The sequence below is a fragment of the Equus quagga genome, chromosome 7, assembly GCF_021613505.1.
Source record: "Equus quagga isolate Etosha38 chromosome 7, UCLA_HA_Equagga_1.0, whole genome shotgun sequence".
NCBI lineage: Eukaryota > Metazoa > Chordata > Mammalia > Perissodactyla > Equidae > Equus > Equus quagga.
The window spans coordinates 18,241,112-18,266,565 of NC_060273.1; the positions used below are offsets into that span (position 1 = coordinate 18,241,112).

At 51.2% G+C, this 25,454-nt stretch overlaps 1 protein-coding gene across 7 annotated transcripts; it reads right to left on the bottom strand.

The window, feature by feature from the left end:
- Nucleotides 1-13: 13 nt before the first annotated feature.
- On the bottom strand, nt 14-18,707 carry ERN2 (endoplasmic reticulum to nucleus signaling 2). 7 transcript variants are annotated; one of them, XM_046668347.1, is made up of 22 exons: nt 18,586-18,707; nt 16,351-16,456; nt 15,939-15,972; nt 15,621-15,693; nt 13,750-13,822; nt 13,511-13,618; nt 13,086-13,187; nt 11,939-12,203; nt 9,954-10,032; nt 9,719-9,866; nt 9,481-9,602; nt 8,594-8,749; nt 8,182-8,344; nt 3,784-3,868; nt 3,428-3,617; nt 3,241-3,340; nt 2,961-3,160; nt 1,289-1,436; nt 1,073-1,200; nt 460-583; nt 310-377; nt 14-226 (listed from the first exon to the last, which is right to left on the bottom strand). In XM_046668347.1, exons 2-22 carry the CDS (start codon nt 16,448-16,450, stop codon nt 14-16), a joined length of 2,679 nt encoding a protein of 892 aa, XP_046524303.1. In that variant the 5' UTR covers nt 16,451-16,456; nt 18,586-18,707. The 7 variants fall into 7 exon arrangements, 6 of the variants coding, with proteins under 6 accessions (XP_046524303.1, XP_046524301.1, XP_046524300.1 ...); XM_046668345.1 differs by lacking the exon at nt 18,586-18,707 and adding an exon at nt 18,258-18,467 and having other exon boundaries at nt 8,182-8,341; XM_046668344.1 differs by lacking the exon at nt 18,586-18,707 and adding an exon at nt 18,258-18,467.
- Between the last annotated feature and the right edge of the window lie 6,747 nt (nt 18,708-25,454).

A 25,454-nucleotide genomic window follows, 5' to 3' on the forward strand; every position in this document is an offset into this window, starting at 1 on the left:
TGTCCGGCTGGCCTCAGCTCCCGGCAGGCTCTGGGCGTGGCTCCCTGGCGCCCAAGGCCGGCGGATAGTAGGGCAGAAAGAGGCTTTCGGAGGCGCAGCTCCTCATGGCATGGTGCGTGTGGAGGAGCAGCCGCGGGAAGCGGTTTGTGAAGTACTGGACGAAGCTGTCGGGGATGCGGCCGAGTGCCTGCCGTACCTCAACCGGGAGCTCCCTGTAGTGGTGTTTCTGGAGGGGTAAAGCAGAGAGCCTGCTGCAGCTGTGACCAGGTGGCCCCAAGGTCCAGGCCCCACCCAAGCCCTAGAACATACCTTGTTCCTCATAGCGCGGAGCAGGTCTCGCACGGATGTCCCTTTGTACGTCCGGAATCTTCTCAGATCTGGGGGCAGGGAAATCATTGGCAAAGCTGTCCCTGCTGGGCCCCCTCAACCTCCCGGGCCCACCCTGAGTCTGGCCTCTACCTGTCTGCAGCGGCAGCGAGATGTGCTTGTGCCAGTTGCCCCGGACCACCTTGGAGCCTCCCGCCTCCAGTGCCATCACCAGGGGCCCCTGCTCAGACTCCTTCTCCAGCCAGTCGCTTATGTCCTAGGACCCCATAGAGCGCCTGAGCCTCATGACCAGCATCAGAGGCCACAAGGCCAGGAGTGTCCTGGGGCTTGGGGATGGAAGCTGCAAAAGCTTCTTGGTTTAGGATGGTGAGGATTTTTGCCTCCTGTGGAGCACAGCTTCTCTGCACTGACCCCGTGTTACCCCGCCAGGTCTTCACCAACCTGGGGGGTGGGTACTGTTGTCCCCATTTCACAGATGAGCAAACTGAGGCTCAGAGGCACAAAGTCCTTTGCTCAAGGTCACACAAGTGCAGTGGGTTCTGTGGGCATGGGTATAGCATGATGACACTATGGCTGAAAAGGGGCTGTAGTCTCATACACAGGCAGCTGGGGCTGGGAAAGTGGTAATGAGCAACTGAGGAGTGCCAAGATGGCAATGTTTAGGAGTCTAGGCTCCATCTTGTTTTAGATAATGAGCCCAGCTGCCTGGGACTTGCTGGGGCCATTCCCAAGATTTCCCCCTTACCTGGAAGAACTGGAGCTGCTTGGCTCGGCTCCAGAAGAAGGGGTGGGCCAGCACCTGGTACGCAGAGGGCCGTGCCTGTGGCAGCGGGCTCAACATGGCCTCAACCAGGTTCCGCCCAACGACCTTGTCTAGGGGTGAAGGGGAGGGATGGCTTCAGGCCTGCCCAGCCTCATGCCCTGCTTATTCCCCTCTCTGCCGGGCCCAGATCCCTCTCACCATGGGCCTCTTCCTCCAGGTGAGCCAGACAGGGAGCCCCTGCAAGGATGTTTGCCTGGCGATAAAGACTCTCTCCAAAGGGGTGGCTGCCACCGGAAAGCACGTAGTAGAAAATGCAGCCTGCGGAGAAGATGTCCACTGCGCTGGTCTGGGGGCCAGAGAGATGAGCATGAGGAGGGCGGCTCTGCTTCCAGGAAGTCTGCCTGGCTAAATTCTCCCAGGGGCTGGGACGGAGCTGGGGATTGTGTTCAGACTAGAACCCAAGGATGCTTCCTGAGAGCATCTCCTTGGCCCTAGATCCCCTCCCTCTGTACCACTGAAAGGGGCCCATGGTTTTCAACCAAAATCTTTATCCCTATTGAGTTTCTAGTTGAGGTTTCCAAGCACCATTCCTCCAGGGGTAGCAAGTAACTGAAGCTGGCCAGGCGTTCCTGGCCACAATTATTCCACACAATAAAGTGGCCATGAGTACTCCATCATCTGGCACAGGCCCTGTCCACAGGTGGCAGCTAGTACTAGCTTCAGCTGATTGCCTCCTGAGAACTCTCCTGGGGTGGCAGAGCTTTGACTTTCTTTTTCTCTTCTTTTTTTTTGCTGAGGAAGATTTGCCCTGAGCTAACATCTGTTGCCAAGCTTCCTCTATATGTGAGTCACCACCACAACACGACCACCAACAAGTGGCATAGGTCTGCACCTGGGAACCAAACCTAGGCCACCAAAGGGCAGCATGCCAAACAACCACTAGGCCTCGGGGCCCGCCCCACAGAACTTTGATTTTCAAAGAGAATCCAGAAATCCAGATTTGTATGTGGAATTTCCCAAATGTTCAAATTATTGGCCACTGATTAAAGAAACAAGACCTGTACAGGCTCATAACCTCAGTGCCTTTGGTCCTTGGGCCTCAAGATGGCCATTTCTAGCTTTCTCTCTACTTTAGGGGTGGGTGTGGCTTTGCCTAGTGACTTTCCTTTTGGTGTTGTCTCATCCATGCCCATGACTTCAACTTCCACCCACACACTGATGACTCAAAAATCTATAATCCTGGGGCCCTAAACTCAAGTGTCTCTGGGGGTCAGACACTGCTGTGTGCTTCAACTGTATTAGCTCATCTGATGTTCCCCCAAACCCCGACACCAGGGGTTCTCCACCCTGGATATAGATTAAGCCACCATGGGGCCTACCCCAGGCCGACTGGGTGAGAATCACTGGGTGTGGGGCCTGAGCAGCTGACTCTTTTTTAAGTTCCTCAGTGATTCTGCAGCACAGTGAAGACTGAAACTATTTTAAAAGTCAGAGTTTCTCAACCTTAGCACTATTAATATCTTGGGCCAGATAATTCTGTGTCCTGGGAGCTGTCCAGTGCATTGTAGGATATTTAGCAGCACCTCTGGCCTCTACCCTCTAGATGGCAGTAGCAAGCCCCGCTACCACCACCAAGAGCGACAACCAAGACCATCTCCAGACATTGTCCAATGTCCCCTGGGTGGTAAAATAGCCCTTGGTTGAGAACCACTGCTCTGGGTAAGAGGGGATGAATTATCCCCACTTAACAGATGAAGAAGCAGGCTTGGAGGAGTGACTCAAGGTCACGCAGCAGTGATGCGGAGCCTTCTTGGGAGAAGCAGAAGGCCAGGGAGGGATTCCTGTGGCCTGGGGCTGCGGGACGACTCACAGGGCTGTCTGGGGGCAGGAGCTGTAGGAGCTCGGGGGCCATCCAGCCTTCCGTGCCCGGGATGCCAGAGCGGAGGCTGAAGCTGTGGCGGCCGGCCAGCAGCTTCTTGCAGAGGCCGAAGTCTGAGAGGACCACCCTGCCTCGGCCCAGGCTGTCGGGCCCCGCGATGAGAACATTGCCCGGCTTCAGGTCCCGGTGCACTGTGAGAGAGGAGGGGAGAGCTGAGGGCCGAGGAGGGGAGGGCAGGGGCTTGGGTTGGAGAGACGTGGGGGCCTGGTACCTATGTGTAAGGAATGCAGGTGGGCCAGGCCGGACATCAGCTGCTGCAGCACCATCTCAGGCTCCAGGCCCCAGCGGTCCAGCTCTGGGTTTTCCACGTACTGACGAGCAGCAAGGAGCAAAGTGTCACCCTGCAGCCCCAGACCTCCCTGCCACCCCACCCACACCTCCCTGAGCTCCAGCCTCACCTCCTGCAACGAGGCCTGGCAGAGCTCCAGGGCAATGTAGTGGAACTGGGGTCCCCGCTCGGTACAGAAGTAACGGAGCACATTGGGGTGCCTGTCCGACTCTTGCAGCAGCTGGACCTCCCGCCGGACCAGGCTGAAGCATTCACGGAGGAGCCGCTTGACAGCCACTGCCCGCCCCTCGAACTGTCCCCTGGCAGGCGGGTGAGCAGAGGTTCAGGGAGAGGAGATAAAGCAAAACGTTAGCAAGTGGTGAGTGAGTTACCCACCTGCACCCACCTCCAAAGGCTCTCCAAGGGACAGTGGCCGAAAGGGTTGTGAGAGCCACATCTTCAGCCTGGCTCCTGGCTGCCACTCACCGGAAGACGAACGTCCCGCCTGCCCCGCGGCCCAGCACGTCCCTGGGGTTGAAGGAAATCTTCCCCACCACGGTGAGCGGCTCAGCTGCGGGGAGAGGAGGCCGGGGTCTCCGGGAGCCTCTGCTCGGCCCAAGGCCGCCCCTCTGCCCAGTCCAGAGCCGTCCCGCTGCCCCTACCTTTCTCTGGATTTCCACACTCAGCCTGCTGCCAGACGGCCCGGGGCCAGCGCCTGGGGCTGCCACCTACTCTTTGCATGTACTTGGGTGACTTACTTAACCGCTGTGCCCCAGATTTCCCCTCTGAAAGTGGGACTCATGTAATGATCTCTCATGGTATCACTGTGCATTAAATGAATCAAAGGAAGAAAGGCAGGGGGGAGGTTTGACATATTATCCTCTTATCATTCTCCCTCTTTCGGCTTTTTCTGCCCAGGTTTCTTCCCTTTACTTCCTCTGGCACTCTCCCCACCTCCACCAGTTATAATAAACCCTTTTAATTGAGGAGTTGGCTCCAAACAGGAAGGTGAGTTTGGGCAGTTGAAAGCGCAGCGGGGGGAGTGCAGTAGCAGAAAAGACTGCCCCGGACAGGAAGGGAGCCGCGGACCTCTGGAAGCTAAGCTGCCCTAGGGCTAGTCCTGGGAAGACCTTGGTTTCCTGTTAGGAAGGGTGGGGTTGGCTCAGGCAGACAGAGGTCCGTAGACTTAGACAGCTACTGCTCTTCCCTTTGAGTAGCTTGCAAGAGACCCCTGACAGGGACCCAGACACATCTGGCCAGGCCGTGCTCTGCTCAGCTCCAAGGGGCACTGTTCATACAGCCGAATGTATCGGGCACCCCCAGAGTTGCGCACCCCTCAGTGGCCCTGAGAACACTCTACGTAGGAAGAGCTGCCAGCTTCAGCCTCTCCCATCAGCTTTAGGAAAAGCAAAGGAAAATCAGGCTCAGGGATCAGTGAGAAAAGTTCCAAGCCGCCCCTCAGCATTGCTCTTGGTTGTCTGCTGGAACATTCACTCTCCTCTGTGGGCCAGGTGCAGGCAGTAACCCAGCCTCGTGTGCCCTGGACTCAGGAGTGGAGGGGCGCTGGGCCTGGTTGGAAGCATGTCACCCACAGGTAAGAGTGAGCCTGTGTCTCGGGGGGACTCAGAAAGCAGGGACAGAGTTGCTGGAAAGCCTGTTGGAACAAGCCCTGCTCAGCTGGCTCCAGGTGAGGGTCCCCAAACACTTGAGGCCCCTCTTTTGTTCACTCATTTGGTTCTGCTGGGTTTCCTGTCTCTTGTGTGTCTGCCTGCCCTGCTCTCAATGCCCTGGTGTGAGGTAAACACTCACTACGTGCTTCCTGGGTTAGCTATTCAGAAACATCCTCAGTGCTAGGATGGAGGCCGGACTGTGGCTGTGAGGGCCTTGAATGCAGAAATAATGAGCGGGAGGAGGCTCAGTCTGCACACACGTGCGCCACCACTTGGCTCAGCCGTCTGCATCAACATAACGGAGCAGCAGCAACAGCAGGAGGGAAGTTCTAAAGTAATCAAAGGCTGTCACATGAGAGGAAACAGTGCGCAGTCAGAATTACCTCTGAAAATCCTGAGAGTCCACAACGCGTCTTGGGAAACCCTAAAGTCAGTTTGCCAAAGTGCAGACAGAAGTCCTGTCCCACAGCTGACCTGCCCTTGAGCTCCTGAGCTGGTACCTACTGGCTCTGTGAGCCTGGGGGTGGCGATCAGGCACCCTTCTGCCTTCTTTCCCTCTTCCGTAAGGTAGGCATTATAACAGTATCCACCTCACAGGGACTTTGTAAGTATCATACAAGTTAATACAAGCAGAGCGTATAGACAGTGACAGGCATACAGTGAGCGCTGTATAAATGCTAGCTCTTAATGTCAGCCCTGGTTCAGCCAGTCAAGCTCTGGCTTGATTGCATCCACTTACCCCTGAATATATGAAGTAGCTGGCGGTCCTGAAGGACCCAACCAAGCACATGTAGATGAGTCTGTGTAAATTAAACAAGAGTAGGATGTGACGACTCTGTGGATTTCGTGAACCATAAAAAGGTCCGTGAGGAAGGTCCTCTCCCCGCACCAAGAGAGGAGGAGCAAGATTTCCAGGTCAGAGTTTCTGAACAGATGTTCTAAGGACAGGTCAGAGGCTGCCACAAGGGGCTGGTCCTGGAGGGCTCTTTTGGAGAGTGGTTCTTGGAGCTTTGCTGCCATCAGCCACATTCATTTATTGACTCTCTCCGGACTAAACCCAGATTTTGACACACTGGACTCCCGATAGCTGCATATCTGATGGGCAAATCCCAGTCTATTTAACTATAACTCTGCCTGTTCCTCACACCTGCTCAGCACATATTCATTCCACGTGTATTTACTGAGTTGAGAAGTGCTGTTTAAGACTCGCCAGTGCCCATGGTCGGTCATCGATTCAGCAGATACTCACTCAGCCATGCTCTGTATCAAGAGATTGCAGCACTAAGCAAGGCAGGCTTAGCTGCTGGAGCTTAGACAGGCACCTGTTCTCCAGTTTGCCTCAGTCCCCACCACTCCCTATTCTCCCTCCTACGTAGCTGCTTCGCTCATTTACTTTATCCAGTTGACCTACTCATGGGCGTGAGTTTGCAACCCACCTTCTGCTTCCAGAATGTGTCCCCTGCATTCTCTCTCTCGGAACATTTGCCTGTGCTGGTGGTGCCACCTACAGCGCTCCCGCTCCACCCCTCCCTGCTCACTTGGTAGTTCCTCCTGGTCCTTGGGACCACAGCTTAGACATCACTTTGAGGACACTTTCTATTTCCCCACATCGGCATTACGTGCCCCTCCCTTGTGTTCCCACAGCTGCCTGTGTGACGCCACCATCGCAGCATTTATCACATGGCCCAAAGCCTGTCCTCCCGAGACTTTGCCTAAAGGCCACAAAAATGCCAAAGTAAAGAGTTTATTAGCACTTTAAACAAAGAAAGTAAAGGAAATAGAAAGATTTTTTGTTAATTACAGAGGAAATCCAGTACTATATAGAGATTGTTACCACGAAGTTTCACAACAGAGGTCCCAGGCTCTATCTGGGTGTTTTATTTTCTTGAATTCTTGTCCTGAAGCATTGATAACACTTTGATTCCTTCCTTATAGCAGGTAAAGAGGCTTAGGTATTTTACATAACAAGGTGTCCTGGCTGGGCTGGGGCTGAGATTCAACATCCTCTTTTCTCCTCCTCCGAGGATGATGGTATCTACTGACACAGAGAACGGAGGAGGCATCTGGGGAAGGAATTCCATCATGCCAAGCTGGGGTCTAATGGGCTGTGAGAGGCAACTGAAGGACAATGGCAAGGGGGCCACAGGGCCCTCTGATGGGAACCACCCTGGAGAAAGATGGAGTCTGGGTTGTCTGGGGAAAGACCCAGCTTGAGTCAGAAGGTCCAAGGAGATGAGCGTTTCAGAGTGCGGTGGGGTAAGTTATACGTGGACCCACTCAGAACCAGTAAAGTGACAGAAACTGCAACAACTCAGGGCTCAGGCAACTCTGTGATGGGGGCCTTTCTACAAGAGCTAGCCCCCGAGGGCCTTGCCTCTCTCAGCAGAGGCAAAGCAAACACAAAGGTAAATGTCGGGAGCAGCACTGGGGCATCCAACCAAGCAAGGGACAGACTTCAGCCTAAGTTAAGGTGAGAGCAGAGTGGCTCCAAGGCATGAGGTAGTGGTTTGAGCAGTGACCAGGAGGTGCCAGCAGCAGTTCATGAAAAGGACCAAAGGACCAAAGACCAGCCCAGAGCCAAAGAAGCAGGAGAAGTACCCTGGACTGACCCATAAAAGCATGGGAAAGATCCCCTGGAGCATCCTACAGATACCACAGGAAGCTTCTGAGGGCTTGTTTATAGGATTAAATTGAGAAAAGAGGAGAGAAATGTTTAAAAAAGAAAAAGCCCTAAAGAGGAGAAAAGGTACCAAATTGTAGCTAGGTAATTTACTATTATTGTTACCAAATACGATGTTATTTTAACACAAATATTACTATTTGTGTTAGGTATGTATAGGTAGGTATGATATAATAATAATGGTGATGGTAACCTCTCATGAGGAAGTGAGTGTTGTTAGTCCCATTTGACAGATGAGAAAACTGAAGCTCGGGGCATTAAGCACTTCATCAAAGTTAACAGAGAAGGGAGTTGATCTAGACCCAGTCCCAGCTGCATCCAGAGTCCTTGACAGCAACAACAATAAAAGACGACGGCAGACATTTCCAGAGTGCTCAGCTACATGGCAGGCACTATTCGAAATACTCTCTGGTGAGCATGTGTAGGCTTCGCCACTCCACTAGAGTGACTTCTAATAAACCGACTTTGAAGCCAAACCTTCCCCCTCTCTGTTCTCTGTCCCTGACTCTGCCCTTTCCTGTTCCCTTAGCTCACCTTCAGGGTCTTCAAGTGGCTGGACTTGCTCGGAGGGGCTTTGGAGGCTCAGCAGGTCCTGTGAGGTGGTGCCCAAGAGCTGAGACTGAGCATCCTGTGAGATGTGAGAAGGGCTGGCAGGTGCCGGGGGGTCCTGCTGCTGCTTCTCCTCCAGCTGCTGCTGCTGAAACATGAGGGAGGGCCTAAGAGGGCTTGGCCCTGCCAGGTCCTGGCCCATGGTGGGCCCAGCAGCTCTGCCTGAGATGGCCTGGCACTGGAGCATGAACATACAGAGCAGAGCAGCTGGGGTTTGGGGAGCTGCTGGGAGGAAGGCAGGGGAAGGGAGAGGGTTGTTGAGTGGTCTGGGAGAGGAGGAGCAGAGTTCCCCCTAGGAAGACTAACACGGGCCTGAGGTCAGGGGCGATGGGCTCACCTGCCTTATCAGGAAGAGAATCCACCCTCCCAGGAGGACAGCAGTGAGGCTAGCTGCCAGCAGGTCTTGGGGGCCCAGCCCTGGATACAGGCCTGGGGTTTTCTCTTCAGGATGCAGCTCCAGGTCCCAAGGTTCCTCTCGGCTCTGGCTCAGGAGCTGGGGACCAAGGGACTTTCACTCTTAACATCCCTTCCCACTGTGGAACCTGTAACCCTTTTTCATCACCTAGGGCAGGCTGGGCTTAGCTAAAGGGGCAGTGAGGGAGCCGTCTGGATGGTGGGAAATGTGGCACTCTCCGTGGTGCTGAAATATCATGGTGCCCCAGGCGAGTGGGCTTCCAAACCTAGCTGATGACCCTCATCTCTTGCAGTGTCACTAAAAAATACAGATACCCTTGAGGCATAACAACAACAACAACAAAAAATGCAGATATCCACCTCCAGAGATTCTGAATTCAGTGGGTCTGGAGTGGGCTCCCAGGTGATTCTGATGAGCAACCAGATTTGAGAATTATTGTTCCAGGTCATGGCTGTTCCTTCTTAAACTTAAACTACTGGCGATTCTTGTCCAAGCCTCTCCCAGGAGAGCATGCTTTTATAGTTTTTCTGTTTTCATTTTCTCACTTGATAAATATTGTGTAACTTTTACACTGAAGAATAATAAAGAAAACTGTGACTCATGTTCCACAATTTAGATAAGCAGTATCTTTTGACACTTCTAACACATTTCTGGCAATAACAAAACAAAATGCTTTTCTTCTGGGAAACTGTGTGAAGTCAATTGACCTACCACCAAGTGTTATTCCTAGAAATCTGAGGAAAAGGTCCAAGGAATGCCCACCCGCCAGCTGACACTCCCCCCATGTGCTCTGCCCTTCTAGCACTGACCTCCAAGAAGAGGGCTGGGGCCTGCGTGCTCTCTGAGGGTCTAGTCTCAGCAGTTCCACTCCCGGGGGTGGGATGGATTCTTAGCATGGTGGTGTGCAGGACTGGGGGTGGCTCATGGTGTCCTAAGGGGAAGGGCAAAAGTCAGTGGGCTGAAGGTGACCTCAGCCTTTCAGCTCAGAAGCAGGGTTCACAGATCCTTCATCTTCATCTATTCCAAATTTGAGCCAGGGGGTCTTACCAATGAGCAGCCACTGGCTAGGGAGGGCCACACTGCCTGAAGGGTATCTGACAGCAGTGCTAGGTGAGCCCTCTCGCTCTCCTGAGACTTGGAGTGTCACCTCTTCTGTGGTGGGGCCATCCATGGGGGCCAGGGTCAGTCCACGAGGCTATGGCAAAGATGGAGATTCACGAGTGAGGGGCGCTCCTCTCCTGCTCCATCCCCTCTTTCCAGCCCCTCAGAAACCCCTTCTCACCACTAGGGCCACCCCTGTGTGAACCAGTGCTTTGGAAACATAGAAGCCAGCTTCATCCTTCCCTACATACAGCGTCATCCTAGTGGGGGAGAGGAAAAAGGGGAGAAGGATGAGTGATGGTAATTGGCAGTTTCAGTTACCATTGTACCCATGTCCTTGTATTGTCCCCTCCCACAATGACTCTGGGCTTGGCCATGTGACTTGCTTTGGCCAGTAAGACAAATAACAAATGTGACACCAACAGAGACTTGACAAATGCTTGTGCACTGGGGCTTGTCCTCTCGTGTTGTCCTTTGGAACACCGAGACCACCATGTGAAGAAAGCTAGGACAGCCTGCCGGGGCACAAGAGACCCTATTTGACAGCCCCAGGCCAAATAGTCCACCAACTATGAGACAGGTGAGTGAGGGCATCCTAGATCGTCCAGGCTCAGCCAAGCCACCATTTGACAGCAGATATTAACTAAGATTGCCCAGATCAGAAAAACCACCCACCTACATGCAGAATCTTAAAAAATAATAAATGTTTGCTGTTTTGAAGCTCTAAGTTTGGGGGATGGTTTGTTATGCAGCAAAAGCTAACTGATACAAACTCTATAGTCAATGTTTTTAAATTTGTGCCTAGCCCAGACCTCTTTGAAGAACTTGATTATCTAAATCTGAACTCATCACCTCATTCCTTACACCCTCCTCTCCCTTCTTCACCTTCTCCTCCTCTAGCACTCCCTACCTCTGAAAATGACAGCAGCCATATGCTTCTAGAAACCGGAACATGACCTTTGACTCCTCGCTCACAATCACCAAACTTGCTAACCACCAAATTCTAACTAGTTTTCCCTCTTAATCTCTCTTAGCTTCCACTTATTTCCATCTTTAGTGTTTCCGCCCTAGTCCAAGTGTCTTTATCTCTGGATGAACTAACACAATATTCTAAGTGTCCACTTCCTCCCCTACGACACTCTAGGATATTCTTCACACTGCAGTCAGAGTTATCTCTCCAAAATGAAAATATGATCAAATCACTTCCTTGCTTAAAACCCTCCAGTGACTTCTTACTTATTTTCTAGGAGAAAATGTCCAAACTCTTTAAAGGATCCTACAACATCCCTCCTTAAGTTAGCCTCAGACCTTATTCCCTGCTCGGATCTATGCTCCAGCCTTATTTAATTTCTTTCTGTTCCCTGGTTGCTATGCTTTCTCTCTCTTTCATATCCTATTCATCCTTTAGGTTTCAATTTTAGATGTCCCTTCCTCCAGGAAGCTTTCCTAACTGCCTCCTGCCCCCAGTCTCAATTTAGGTACCCTTCCTATACATTCCCATGGCAAACCTATACTTCTTTTATATCATCCTTTAGGATGCCATGTCACAATTGCCCCTTTACACACCTGTCTCCCTGCTAGACTCTCAGAGTTTCTGTAAGTACGAACACTGGCTGTATTATTGTATTATTATTGTATTATTGTATTATATAATATTATTGTATTCCCAGAGCCTAACAAGTCACAGGTACATAGTAAGTGCCCAATTAATATTTGTGGCACTAACTAAATGAATGGATAATCCCTGATTTTCCCAGTCTGCCTCTTGATTCCCCAAGATGGGGACACTAAGGTATTCAGTGCTACAAGGAAGGGTGACATTTAATTTAACAACTAATGAGGCACAGCACCTACCAAGCAGAGCAAGTGCCGGCTGTAGCCCTGGAGTGGAGACCTGGAGGCCCCTCCTAGGCCAGATTTTACCCTATCAGTTGCTGAACAGTGGGGCTATCCAGGGAGTCCTAGAAGCACATGGTGGGGGGGGGGGGGGGGGGCGGGGTGCAGGGCATTGGTTATCTACCAAACTGATAAATTACCAGTTTGAAATATTTTGACCCCTGGTTCAGCTGTACTGGTGTGTCAAGGTCAAACATCATGCCTGCCCACTGGGCCTGGGCCACAGCACTTCCAGAGGGCTCCTCCCAGTCCCCAGCCATGGGCACCTACAGCAGCTGGATGTCCAAGGTAGAGAAGTGGGTGGCTGTATCCTGGGGGCCAGAGGCAGGCAGCCGGATGTGGCCCCAGCGGAGGGCGAGGAAGTGCAGGGTGTCCCGAGCCAGTGTGAGATGGGGTAGCTGGCGCAGGCTGTCCTGGTGCCAGGTGTAGATGCCCATCACAGGCACACCCAAGTCCTGTGTCCACAGCACCGCCCCGCTTCCTGGATCCACAGTCAGCAGCAGGCCCATCCCACAGGATGCCAGGTGGCTCACGTCTGCCAAGAGAGACGGCTGGGGAAATGTGGTCAGGGAGCATCTCAGGGTGGGGAGACTGCTCTGAGGGTGGGCCATCAGGAGAGCCACTCAGGTATGTGGAGGACAGGTGAGGTCACTTGGAGGGTGATCAGGACATGGGAAGTTCAGGCTGAGTTCACTGGGTCACTGGGATCAGTCAGGGGATCGGTCAGGGTCGTCAAGAGGTGACTCAGTCCACGGCACATGAGAAATCACTTAGGACGTGGTGAGGTCAGGCGTGGTCTGAGTGATGGTTACCCAGGATGGGTCGATCAGGGTGGCCTGGAGACATGCGAGTCACTAGGAGACATGTAGAGTGTGAAGGGGCTCAGTCAGCGGCCCTGGGGTGTCACTGTGATGCGTCAGGGTTACCTACGTGGCTTCTCACGCAGAATGAGGGCATCAGGGTACAAGGGATTGATGGGGCTCCTGTGAGGTCACTCGGGCAGTTGGGTAGGACAGTCATAATAAGCAGGGTGTGGTGAGTCTGGGGGGAGGTCATTTAGGGTCATCTGTCAGGGGTCATTCAACACTGGGGCTCAGTTAGGACATATGGGGACTGCTCAGGGTGTGTGTGGGTTGCTTGGGGTCACTCTGTGGGGAATCCCCCAGGGTCACCTGGCTGGGTTCTCTGGGGGTGTGCGAGAGTTAGGATGTTAAGGGCTCTCAGGTCACAGGAGGGTCAGGCCGGGAGTTGAGGGGGCCACTAAGGTTACCCATCAGAGTGTATCATTCAGTACGCGGGGTCCCTGAGGAGGTCAGGGTGGGTCACAATGGGGTAGGGCTTGGTCGTGGATGCCACTCAGGGATCCCTGAGTTGGTGGCCTTGCTCCACGGGGGCGGCAGAGAGAGGCAGCACTCACATTTCCCAGGCGAGCCATCCATTCGGGGTGCGGAGTAGCGGCGATAGGTGGTGTTCCAGCGCAGGGCCGGGGTCCTGGGGTCATGCATGGTGACCGTGTACTCTGGGGATGCCCAGAAGCAAGGTTACCAGGCACACTCATATGACAATTCTCCCACTCCCACCCCAGGGGACATTATCTTGTAGGGGTGAGTGCTCAAACACCTGGCTTAGAGGCCGGAGTCTGTGAGCAACACAGTGGCAGAAACCAGGTCTGTTTTGGTTACTGCTGTATCCTCAGCTCCTTGTTCAGTGCTCAATGAAATGTTTGCTGACTGACAGATTGACTCACTGGCCACAATTCAACTTGGATAGCAATTGCCAGGCCTGGGCAGGGCAAAGGAGGGGGCTGCCCAGAGCTTGGGGAGCAGCTGCAGCCTGACTCACGCGTTCGGCCGATGTAGAGGCGGGGAGCGGAGGGACCCTCTGTGGTCAGCGTAAACTGTGTCTCCCCGGACGCAGGGTCCACCACAAACCAGGCATCCTGCTTCCGGCCTGTGGAGGTGGAAAGTGGGCCAGCTCTCAAGATGGTGTGGGAGAGGGTATTTGTTCTGTGCCCAGCTGGCCCATCATAACCCCGGTCCCTGCTGGCTGGACCTTGACCCACAGGCTGGAGGGACGCTTACCAGTGTAGAAGACACCATCGGAACTGCGGCACGGGGAGGCGTGAACCAGCTCCGGGATGGTGAAGGGCAGTTTCTAGGGCAAGGGAGAAGTTCCAGGAAGGAACGAGAGCAGAGAGACACAGACAGACTTTCACTAGTACGGTTATTATCATTCCCATTTTTCAGAGAGGCTGAGTAACCTGGCTAATGTCACACAGCTTGTGAGTGGCAGGTCCAGGCCCTGAACCCAGGCAGACAGTTTCCAGAACCAGCACACTTAATCATTTTGCTCCATAGCTTCCTAAATCACATACTTAAGACTTTTCTGGCAGGCTTCCCATGGCACAGTCAGAATTCTGACAAAGCACATTCCACCCCATCCCCTGCGATAAATCCAGAGTCATGTTCAATAGCCCTCATCAGAGAGAGTCCTGACACGGAAGATGGGAAAAATGGCCACAGATTCCTCCTCTCCCTGTGTGTGTGCCTGTGCAGGTAGCTTTTCAGCTCCTCCTGTAAATAGGTGGGTCTGTTTCTTCCCCACTTGAGTCTGCACTTGGCCCTGTGACTTGCTTTGGCTGATGAGACATGTTGTGTTGGTGTCGTCGAGCTGATTCTGATCCTAGTGACCCTGTGGACAGCAGAGCAGAACCCTGCCCGGCCTTTGTGTGCCATCTGCTCACCCTCTGGTGCTCTATCAGATGATGCTCCCCTGCTATTCACAGGGTTTCCATGGCCAATTTTTTTGGAAGTGAGTGGCCAGGTCCTTCTTCCTAGTCTGTCTTAGTCTGGAAGTTCCGCTGAAACCTGTCCACCATGGGCCCATGGGTGCCCCTGCTGGTATGTGAAATACCAATGGCGTAGCTTCCAGCATCACAGCAACATGATGCTGCCAGTCTGACAACTGACAGAGGGGTGGTGTGGTTCCCTGACCAGGAAACAAAGCCGGCCCGGGTGATGAGAGCGCCGAATCTTGACCACTAGACCACCAGAGCTGGCTGACGAGACATCAGCGAATGTGACACAAGCAAAGCTTGACAAGAGCTTGTGCATGGGCCTTGTCCTCTCTGGCTGCTTTTGGTTCCCTTGTTGACACCATGTGAACAAGCCCAGGCTCGCCTGCTGGAGGATGAGACACATGGCCCGGTGGCCTCTGTCAAAGCCCAGCCAACCCCCAACCAACTTTGAGAAAGAGCCATGTAGGTGACCAGCAGCTGACCACAGATGCCTGAGCAAGTTCCATCAAGACCACCCAGCTAGGGGCTGGTCCGGTGGTGCAGCGGTTAAGTTCACATGTTTCGCTTCTCGGCAGTCCAGGGTTTGCCAGTTCTGATCCTGGGTGTGGACATGGCACCACTTGGCAAAAGCCATGCTGTGGTAGGCGTCCCACATATAAAATAGAGGAAGATGGGCATGGATGTTAGCTCAGGGCCAGTCTTCCTCAGCAAAAAGAGGAGGATTGGCAGTAGTTAGCTCAGGGATAATCTTGCTAAAAAAAAAAAAAAAAAAAGACTTCCCAGCCTAAACTGTCATCTCACAAAACTGGGAGTTAAGTAAACTGTTTTTTAAGCTATTGAGTTTTGGAGCGATTTGTTATTTAGCAAAAGCTAACTGAGACGTAGGTTTCCCCTTAAAACTCTGAGAGTCCTGGAGAAACCCCATGACATCCTCTGAGGCCTGACAGTCAGCCTGCTCTGCAGACACAGCCAGAACCACGCCGGCACCTCCTTTCAACAGGTCCCTCCAGACAGCTTTCCCATAACGTGCTCAGAGCCCTGGCTTAATCCTCTGCAGGACACTCAGATTCTGACCATAGAGCCCCCTCTGCCCCCCGTGCTCTGGCTCACAGAAGCCCGGGCTCTCTCCCACCCCAAGCTCTGTAGGAAACACACCATTAATCCCTGTTGTTTCTGGGTGCCCAAGATATACAGGCTGCCATCAGCTGGGTCTGAGAGAAAGGCTGTCCTGTGGAGCAGAGAGGAATGGGAGAAAATGGGTGCACGCCCCCTGGTTTCATGCAGGCCTGCTTTCCCTCCAATTTCCCAGCTAGCAGGAGCCCACCCTTGCAGGAAGCACCATGGAGCTCCAGACCCAAATTTCTGCCCTTACTTCTGAGATGCCACCCTCCCCCTCACCAAGCTCCCTCCAGACAACAATGGCTTCCCCACCTCCCAGATGCCCCCTCCTTAAAAGACCGCAGGCTCACTTACTCTGTGACATACATTGGCCCTTGGATGACGGGATCTGCAGGGACAGGGACATGGAGCATGAGCCCCCTCCAGGCTCCCCATTGAAAAGCACAACTCATATTCATTGGGTGCTTACTGTGTGCCAGACACCAAGCCAAGCATTTGACATGCGTGTAATGTAATCCTCCCAAGAACTCTGGGAGGCAAGGTCGCTATGCTTGGCCCCGTTTTACAGATGAGCATATTGAGGCTCAGAGAGGTGAAGTGAATTTCCCAAAGCCACACAGCTGGTAAGTGGTGAAGCTGCCTGCAGACACTGCTGGTTGGATTCTAGACTCTGTGTTCTTATCCTTATCCTCTATGTCTCGGTGACCCCTGCCCCACGCCCCCAACTTAGGGCCTAAGTAGGCAGACGTGACTGCCTCTTGCTCACCATCCTTCAGTGTCCATTTCAAGTCCCCTGTCTGCTTGCTCAGTGCGTGGAGACTTCCATCCAGGGTGGACACCAGCAGGAGACTTTCTGGGCTGAGCATCTGGACCTGCAGTGGGAAACAAAGCGGCCTCCTCTGAGAGGCCTGGGACCACCCTTGTCCTCTCCCCAGGCTGGGCTGGCTGTGACTCCCTATTCCTCTGGTGGACAGAGAAAGAAGGAAGGATGATTGGAGAAGCGGCTGGCCCCACCCATTGATCTCCTTGACCCTAGAGAGGGGTTACAGAGGGAGCCAGCTCAATTTAACTTTTTATTTTAAGCTCCCTTCATGCCAGGTGGAAGAAACTCAGTGCTGTCTGGCTTCTCTCAGCTTTTCTCCAGCTCCCACTGTGTCTGTGTCTAAAGTCTCACCTCTTCCCTTCCCCCTCAGTCCCTTCCGGTTTTCCAAGAAGACTGAGGCCTTTACTAAAGGACTCCACTGACCCTTACAGCCTCCCCATGATTGGTGCTGCTGTTCTCGCTACTGTAGAGGTGGAGGAGATTAAGGCTCAGGAAGGCTAGGTAATTGGCCTAAAGCCACACAGAAAACGAATGGCAGAACTGAGACTCGAACCACCATCGCTGGGACTCCAGAGCCTGGTCTCCTTCTCCTTTGCCACACTGTCTGCCTCTTTTGGGATGACCCCTTCTGTCTTCCCAAACCGGCCCAGCTGCTTTTGGAGCCAGGCTCCAGTGGGCCCCCTGCACCAAGACTGGGGGTGGCCGAGGGAGGGAGGGTCAGAGCTGCCCTTCCATCTGGCCCCTGCTGGGCTAACTCACCTGCTCTGGCCCCTCCTTGAGCAAACAGGGTGAGGCTGAGCTCCCAGCAGGAACCCTAACATCCGGGTGGCCCAGCCGCACCCCTGCAAAGGCCACTTAGGGCTCCAGGACCCTCAGGTTTGGGGCGGAGCCAGCGGTTTTGGTGAAGAGTCAGGAAACTGCCTTCCAGGCCCTCTCTTGCGGGGCCTGTTCCCTGCTCTGCACCACGCCAGCAGGGAGAGTGGCCCAGAGAAGAAGCTGCACACTGGTGGCCCACAGTTGAGTTTTGTCTGACAATCACTGTGTTTAAAAATGTGTTTGTAACTAGCTGCCAATTTAAAAAAATGGAGGATTTCACTTGAAAAAAATCTAGATTTCCAATTTTTCTCATTTCTAGTTTTTTCCAATTTTTCTGGAAACACTCGATCTTGCCACACTGGGCCCCGCATTCCTACTTCGCAACCGCGGGGTGGACCCAGAGCTGGACGCGGGGCCTGGGGGTGGCAGGAACAGCCAGCTCCGGGATCCTGCTAGCTGTTCGGGGTCTCCAGGCTGCACAAGTGGCTTCTGGTCTGCGGCTCTTCGCCTTCTCGCTGCATTTCTGTAAGACTGGACTCTTCCGCTCCCAGCAGCGCTGGACCGGATCCCCACATCTACTTATTTATCCCAGCGGTTCGGAACCCGGGGTCCAGTCACGGGTATGGGGCGCGCTGTGAACTGCCTGAATTTGCCTTAAAACCGGGTGTGTAGGCGCCTTTCTCGACAGAGGACCCCTACGTTGATCACGCGTTCCAAGGCAGCCGGGTCCCAGACGGTTCAGCGGGACCACAGTCAAGCCGGGCCCCCCGCCCGCCGGCTGTTCTCTCCACCTGCGGGAGGGGCGGGCCGTTCCGTCCACCTGCGCCTTTCCACGCTGGCATGGCTCTCCAGCTAGGTGTTGGTGAGGGCAACTGGGTAACTCCCCGAAGTCAGGAGGTTTTCACTGGCCAGAGGCCGACTTGGGGCGACCCGGACCCGGGAGAGGGCGAGGCGCCCCCGGTGGTCCCGCCGCGCCCCAGCCCCCCGCGCCCCGGACCCGGCCTCGGAGACTCCGCGTCCGCCCCGCTTCTCACCTGGGGCGCGAGGGTCCCGATGAGCGCCGCGAGCTGGACCACGAGCTGGAGCCGGAGCGGGGGCCACGGGCCGGACCCCCGGGCCGCGCTCGCCATAGCCGAGGGCAGCCGCAGGGCACGCCCGCTCCCCTGGTGCCTCCAGGGCACAGCACAGCCCCCGCCCGGCCCGGAGGAGACTCCGCCCCGGGCTGGGCCAGTTGGGTACGCAAAGGCTTGGGCGCAACCTCAGCCTGTATTCCGCTCCTTCCTCCGCCCTTCCCATCACACACCTGCATCCCCAGTCACCCCGCAAGGATAGCTCTGAGCTTTCCTGGGACAGGGATCTTACCAACGGAGGCCATTTGTGGAAAATTTGCCACCTGCCGAGTGCTGTACCGCGTGCCTTACATCCACCACGAGCTCATTTAATCTTCACAGCATCACGGATGTGAAAGCGGAGGCCCAGGACTGGATCAGACTCAGATGTCTGACCTCAAGGCTTATGCTCTTTGTTACTATGCTGGTGGCCTGCCCTGAGAAATGATGAAATACAGGTTAATTGATTGACTCAGTTATTCATTCAATAAATATGTATTTAATATGCCAGGCTGGTAAGCAGGAGAGATAGGATCCCTGTCTTCTAGAGCTAAGATTCCCAAGCATTAGATAGCAGACAATACAGCACAAAGGACCCTTGCCACCGCGGTTACAGTCCTGGCTGTAGCCAGACCTCCCGGAGTGGGTTCAAGGAGGGCCTGCGGGGGTCCAGCTGGTTTTCAGATTTCGGCTCATTCACTTCTCCTGCTTCCTTGTGTCAAAATCCCTGCTGACTTGAGGATCATGCAGCCCCGGGCTGCTACCTTCTCCCCCACCTCCTCTTTGCCTTCCCTGGCCCTTCTGCTCACACTCTCACAGTCGCTGAAGACTTTGCTAGCTGGCCTGTAGCCTTCATCTCCACCCCAAATCGTGCCATCATCATTGGTGGCTTCAGTGTCAGCTGCTCCTACACACTAACCCTGACCCGTGCTGTAGTCAGCTCATGATTACCCAGGCTGGCCCAAGTAACCCCAAGTCAATCTTGCCTGGCTGGCACCTCCATCTCCCAGCTGCTCTGAGGGTGGGCTGTGCTGGCTCACAGGTGCCTGTTTCTCTATAGAATTACCCTTGGCTGACTGCAGCAGACTAGTGCCCCCCGCCCATGATTGACCGACATGGTGGTGCAAAAGACTGGCCCCTCTGCCTCAAGGTGGAACCAACTCTGTGGCGCAATTTGTGCTTCAGAGGTCCCCGTAGGATTAGGCTGCAGCCAGTCTCCAGCCAAGACCCACCCTTTACTTGGCTCTTTCCCCTGCCCCACCTGCTTCTCTCACTCACCTTCTCTTAGAGGGTTCTTCCCAACACAGCAGTTGGGCGAGAATCTCTGTGTCAGGCTCTGCTTTTAAGGACCCAGTCTAAGGCACCCTCTTTCATCAAATGTAGCCTTAGAAACCACAACAGCCTCAAGGCACAAAAACCTCTTTTAGAAATACGTGCATGAGGAAGTCTTTGGTTTACTCACTCCTCCAGGCTTAGTGGTTTCAAGACTCCAAAATCAGCAAAATCATCCCAACTTCATAGCAAAAGTGATTGCTTGCCACTCTAGAAACCAACCCAAGCTACTGAGTGTGTGAATGAGCCCTCCTTTACGCTTTATAGTTTGTACGCTGTGCATTTGTTTTGGAACATGCTTCGTGTTTGTTAATTACACTTGGATTCATAGTAATTCCTCATGTGATAAATTTGATTCTCCTAGAATACAAACTACAAATGAACTGGAATAAATCATTGTTTTTTTTGTGTGTCATGCTAAAAGTAATACACATTCTAGAAAGTTTGTAAAATTCAGAAAAATATAAATAAGAAAGCAAAATTCCTGCATGTTTCCATCTCCTGGAAATAGAGCATCTCTGTTCCCATTGTCGTATTTCCTCCAGGACGCTTCTTCCTATGCTTGCATGTCTGGTGAAACACTGTGTTGAAATATTAACAATGTTTTGCCCCTCCTGAGCTTCTTTTTCCCCCGACAGCCCCTCTCCTATTCAAGTCAGGCTGCTCTGAACTTATTGCCTCAGAGAAGGGATGAGGAAGCAGAAAGAGAAAACGAAGCTTCTTTTAGCTTTTGAGTTTTCAAATAAGTTGGGGCATGAACCTAGACTTGAGAGAAGGAGTAATGAGCATAGAAAAGATTCCCCAGACTCGGAGAGGAAGGAGGAACAAGGAGTGAGAAGATGCCACAGGTCCCCGAGAAAGGGGGATCCATGCTGCAACCCCCTCACTCAAGGACAGGCCCCACGTAGGTTTGTGGGGTCCAAGGGCAAAGGGGATCTGTCTCGCTTCCCGGGCAGAGCCTGGGGAAGTACTAAGACCTGGAGAAGCTGCATAGCCACATGCTGTGTCTGGGCAGAGAGGGAGAGTGAAGGAGGTCCCCACTGTCTAGCGCGATATGCATGTGGGGGAATGTTTGCCACATGCCTGAGGGGGCGAGAGGGAGAGAGAGAGGAAGAAGGAGAGACTCTTACAAAAGAAAAGAAGGACAATGCAGCAGAGACCGGCAGGGACAAGAGATGGGACCCAATGAAACCACGGACATCTCAGGGGGAGCCAGCTGGCACAGATGATGACAGGGACCCTGTGCCCTCTTGTCTCTTGGCACTATGTAAACTGCATGAAACTTAAACCCGCCCTGGGGAAAAGCTGGGGAAGCCAGATGGGGCTGAATTTCTTCCACCTGGCACAACGGGAGCTCAAAATAAGCAGTTAAATTGAGTTCTAAAGAACTAAAGTTACATTTCTTCTCCATACCTCAGTTTGCGCTCTTCAGTCTCTGCTCCTAGACAAATATACATAAACCAATAGCCTTTCTCCATTCCAGCAAAAGAATGGAGCAAACAGAAACAGTAACAGGAAAAATATTCCAATCATAATAGCAATAAAAAGAAGATCCTTAGGAATAAATTTAACTAGAAAGGCACAGGACCTTTGTGAAGAAAACTATAAAATCTTATGAAAGATATAAACAAAATGTGAACAAATAAAAAATATGACCCTATGTGGGAAGACAATATAATTAAAATGTCGATTCTCCCCAAATTAAATTATAAGTGTAGTGAAATTCTATTAACCCAAGGTTTTTAAAAATTGGCTAAAATAAAGATCACATGCAAGAATAAATGCCTGAGAATAGTCAAGAAAATTGTGAAAAGGAAGAATAATGGGAAGGGGGCTTGTCCTACCAGATATCAGAATATACTGTAAAACTGCAATATCAGTATCATTTTAGCACCGGAATCAACAAATAGAGAAATGTATCAGTTGGATTGAATAGAGAATCCAGAAATATCTATCAGTATATGTGAGAATTTAATAAATGACACAGATGATATTTTAATTCTTTGGAAAAATGTAATGAATGCCTTGGCATAATTATCTATCCATCAGGAAGCAAGTAAATCCCCCTATTTTTTGAAATAGATTTTTTGTTTTTTAGAGCAGCTTTAGGTTCACAGCAAAATTAAGCAGCAGGTCCAGAGATTTCCCATATCCCCTCTGCCCCCAACACATGCACAGCCTCCCACGTTATCAACAGCCCTCCCCAGAGCGGTACATTTGTTACAACAGATGAACCTACATTGACACACCATTATCACTCAAAGTCCACAGTCTACATGACGGCTCACTCTTGGGTTGTACATTCTATGGGTTTGGACAAATTTATGACGACACGTATCCACCATTATAGTATCATGTAGAGTATTTTCACTGCGCTCGAAATCCTCTGTGCTCCTCCTAGTCTCCCCTCCCTCCCCCCAGTCCCTGGCAACCACTGATCTATTTCCTGTCTCCATAGTGTTGCCTTTTCCAGAAAGTCATATTTGGAATCACACAGAATGTAGCCTTCTCAAATGGCTTCTTTCACTTAGTGATATGCGTTTAAGGTTCCTCCATGTCTTTTCATGGCCTGATAGCTCGTTTGTTTCGTGGGTGAATGATATTCCTTTGTCTGGATGTACCATCATCCAGTTTATTTATCCATCCACCTACTGAAGGACATCTTAGTTGCTTCCCAGTCTTGGCAATTATGATTAAAGCTGCTAGAAACATCCGTGTGCAGGTTTCCATGTGGATCTTGTCAACTTTGTATTGAAGTATCTCACACCTACAGAAAAGTGTCCAAACCGTAGGTCACATAGCAGACACATCCCTTTAATCTATACACAGATCAAGAAACAGAACATGACCAACAACCCCAGAAGGTCCCTGTGCCCCATTCTAAGACTAACCTCTACCCTGACGTCTAACACTATGAATTAGTTTTGCTTATTGTTAATATTTATATAGATGGAATCATTCAGTATGTTCTCTTCTACGTCTGGCTCCTTTTTTCAATATTATTTTTGTGAGACTGTCCATGTCATCAAGTGCAATTGTAGTTCACCCTCATTGCTGTACAGTATTACGTCGTGTGAATACAGCTTGATTTATTCATCTATTTTAATGTTGATGGGCATTAGGCTTTTTTCCCACCAGTTTCTGGCTAATATAAAGAGTGCTATGACTATTCTCGCACACGCATTTTGCACATCTATGCATTTCTGTTGGGTATATATTTAGAAGCAGAACTGCTGGTCAGAAGATACATGCACACTCAGCTACAGCATATTTTGCCCAACAATCTTCCAAAGTGGTTGCACCAGCCTAGAGTGGCGGTGGTGGTGGTTTCTTATGCAATACAGGAAATGTAGACACTATAAAGGAAAAAAAAAGGTATATCTAAAATATACAAAAAATAAAACACATTAGAAGGGCAAAAGATATCATAAACAAACATGGGATTAGAAAAATATTAGCAACACAGAAGACAAATAAAGATTAACATCTATAATATACAAACTGCTCCTATAAACTGACAAGAAAAAGACAAAGAACCAAAAAATATGCAAACGCTATGAATAGGCACTTACATAAGATCAACTCCAAACATGCAAACGTGCTCAAAATCATGGGCAGTCAGAGAAATTTTTAAACAAGATTTTTAAAAAGTAACAAGTATATCACTTTATGCCCATAAATTTGCAAAAATTAAAAAGAAGGCTACAGTAACGGCAGAATGTTGCTAATTGCTGAAGCTGAGTTGTGAGTATTTGGGGATCATTATACTATTCTATTTGGTTTCAAAATGGTTGAAAATGTCCATAATAAAAAGAAAAGCACCTCAAACAAACAAAGAAGGCTAAATCGATTGCTGCCAAGGATTTGGAGAAGGGCACACTGTCATAGGAGGCTGGCGGAAATGTAAATTGTTACCGACTTTTTTGAATGCAATCTGGAAACAGTTGTTTAAAATAAAAAATGCACAACCCCTTTGACCTGGAAAACTCACTCTTTGGGCTCTTTCTCATAAAAATAAAAGGTCTTAACAAAAAAAATCTGTTAAAAATATATTATATAGGTTTTAAAAAGTCCATAATGGTAGTGGTATAAGGGCGCTTATTGCAGCACTGTTCTTAGTGAAAATAAGCAGAAACAAGGCAGGTCGCCTTCAGCTGGCACATAGCTGACCTAATTACAGAACATTTGCACTTTGGAGTATTATGCAGCCACGAAAAATAATACAGTGATATTTCATTAGCTCAGAAAGATATTTCTGTGACATATTAAGAAGAGCAAGATGCAGAAAAGAGCATTACAGGAAACTACTGGTTTTTTTTTTTTTTTTTTGGACAAACAATGAATTTACTCAAAAGGAAAGGAGCCTGAACTGGTCACCATGAAGATTCCAAATAGCTTCTGTAAAAATCTGCTGCTTTAATGATCTATGGGTGATGGTTATTAGAGGAACCTATTCTTGTAAATCCAAGTGTGTATATGTCTATGTTTGCAAATTATTTTATATGAGCACAGATAGAAACAGAATTCAATATACTGGTTTGTTAACAAGGGTTTTGCCATAGGCTGGAGGGGATATGTTATACCAATGAAGGGGTAAACCCAGCAAAAAAGACTTTTTTAAAAAGCTGCTCAAAAAAGTATCATCATGTATCTATCCCATTTCTGTAAAAGTAGATGTCTACATATGGTGTGCGTGTATGCATTAATGGGCATGTAAGTCCTTGCCCAAATGAAATAACTATTCATATCCTACGCAGAGCAGTTTTAATCCCCGTTTCCACACCCTGCCAGTTTGTGTGTAATAACTCAGCCCTCTAAAATGCCTTCACAAACTAAGTCTTCCCATCATCCTAAGTATAAAAGGTCATTGTTGAAAGAATATATTAGACTCTCTCCTTGCTTCAGATATATTGCCTTACCTCATCTGTTAACAAACTCGCAAGGAAGGTTTTATTGCTCCCATTCTACAGATGAGCAAACTAAATTTCAGAGAGCGTAAGTAATTCGCCCAAGTTTACAGGTTTTTACAAAGTAAGTGAAGAGGCAGTGATTGAAACCCAGCTCTGCTCGACTCCCGAGTCTGTGAACTTAACCTCTGTGTCATACTTCCTTTCTCCTAGGCTTCCCTCGCTGTGTTTTCCAGTGGGTTCACCTCCTCCCCATAAAGGAGCCACTGCGGCAGCTGGGCCGGTTACGACCTGGGCAGCAGCGGCGCTCACTGGACGGGACCAGCTAGCGCACTGGCAGACCACACACGGTTTGAGGTCAAAGACCCCGGTGGGATTTCTCTGCCCAAACTTGGTCCTCACATCCCCCCTGGGGCCTCACCCACGCTCAGATACGGCGCTCAGGCCTTTATTTCCTCCCACCCTCCGCCGTGAGTCACCAATGGCCTCCTTACAGAGGAGCGACGTGAGTCAGCGCCCAACGCTTGGGTTTGGGTGGAGCATCCTGTATATTCGGTGGGAGGAGCATTCCGTCTTTGCCCCACGAGAGGCCTCTAGTGGTAACACTTCAAACTGCAGGTTTAGGATTCCATTTGCAGAAACTAGAAAACCAGGCGTCTAATCCACGCTTTGGAAGTCAGGGTGTTGGTTACCCACGGAGCGGGTAGAGGGAGGGAGGTGGCTAGTGACCGCGAGGAGGCTGTCGGGAGCCTTCTGGGGCTCCGGTTGTGTTGTTTGTTGATGTGAGTGTTGCTTGCATGAGCACTTTGAGTATATTGCATTGGTGTGCTGGAGTCGGTTCATGAAAGCTGATTGTTACGTTTTCTGGAATTTTCTGAGCCGT

Excerpts from the sequence above, each read along its gene's own strand:
- ERN2 (XM_046668344.1), bottom strand. The coding sequence starts at position 18,353 with ATGGCGAGCGCGGCCCGGGGGTCCGGCCCGTGGCCCCCGCTCCGGCTC. Across the intron at positions 8,345-8,593 it reads TTCTCTTCCTGATAAGGCAG|CAGCAGCAGCTGGAGGAGAA; the intron begins GTGAGCCCATCG and ends CTCATGTTTCAG. Across the intron at positions 378-459 it reads CTCGCTGCCGCTGCAGACAG|ATCTGAGAAGATTCCGGACG; the intron begins GTAGAGGCCAGA and ends CCCTGCCCCCAG.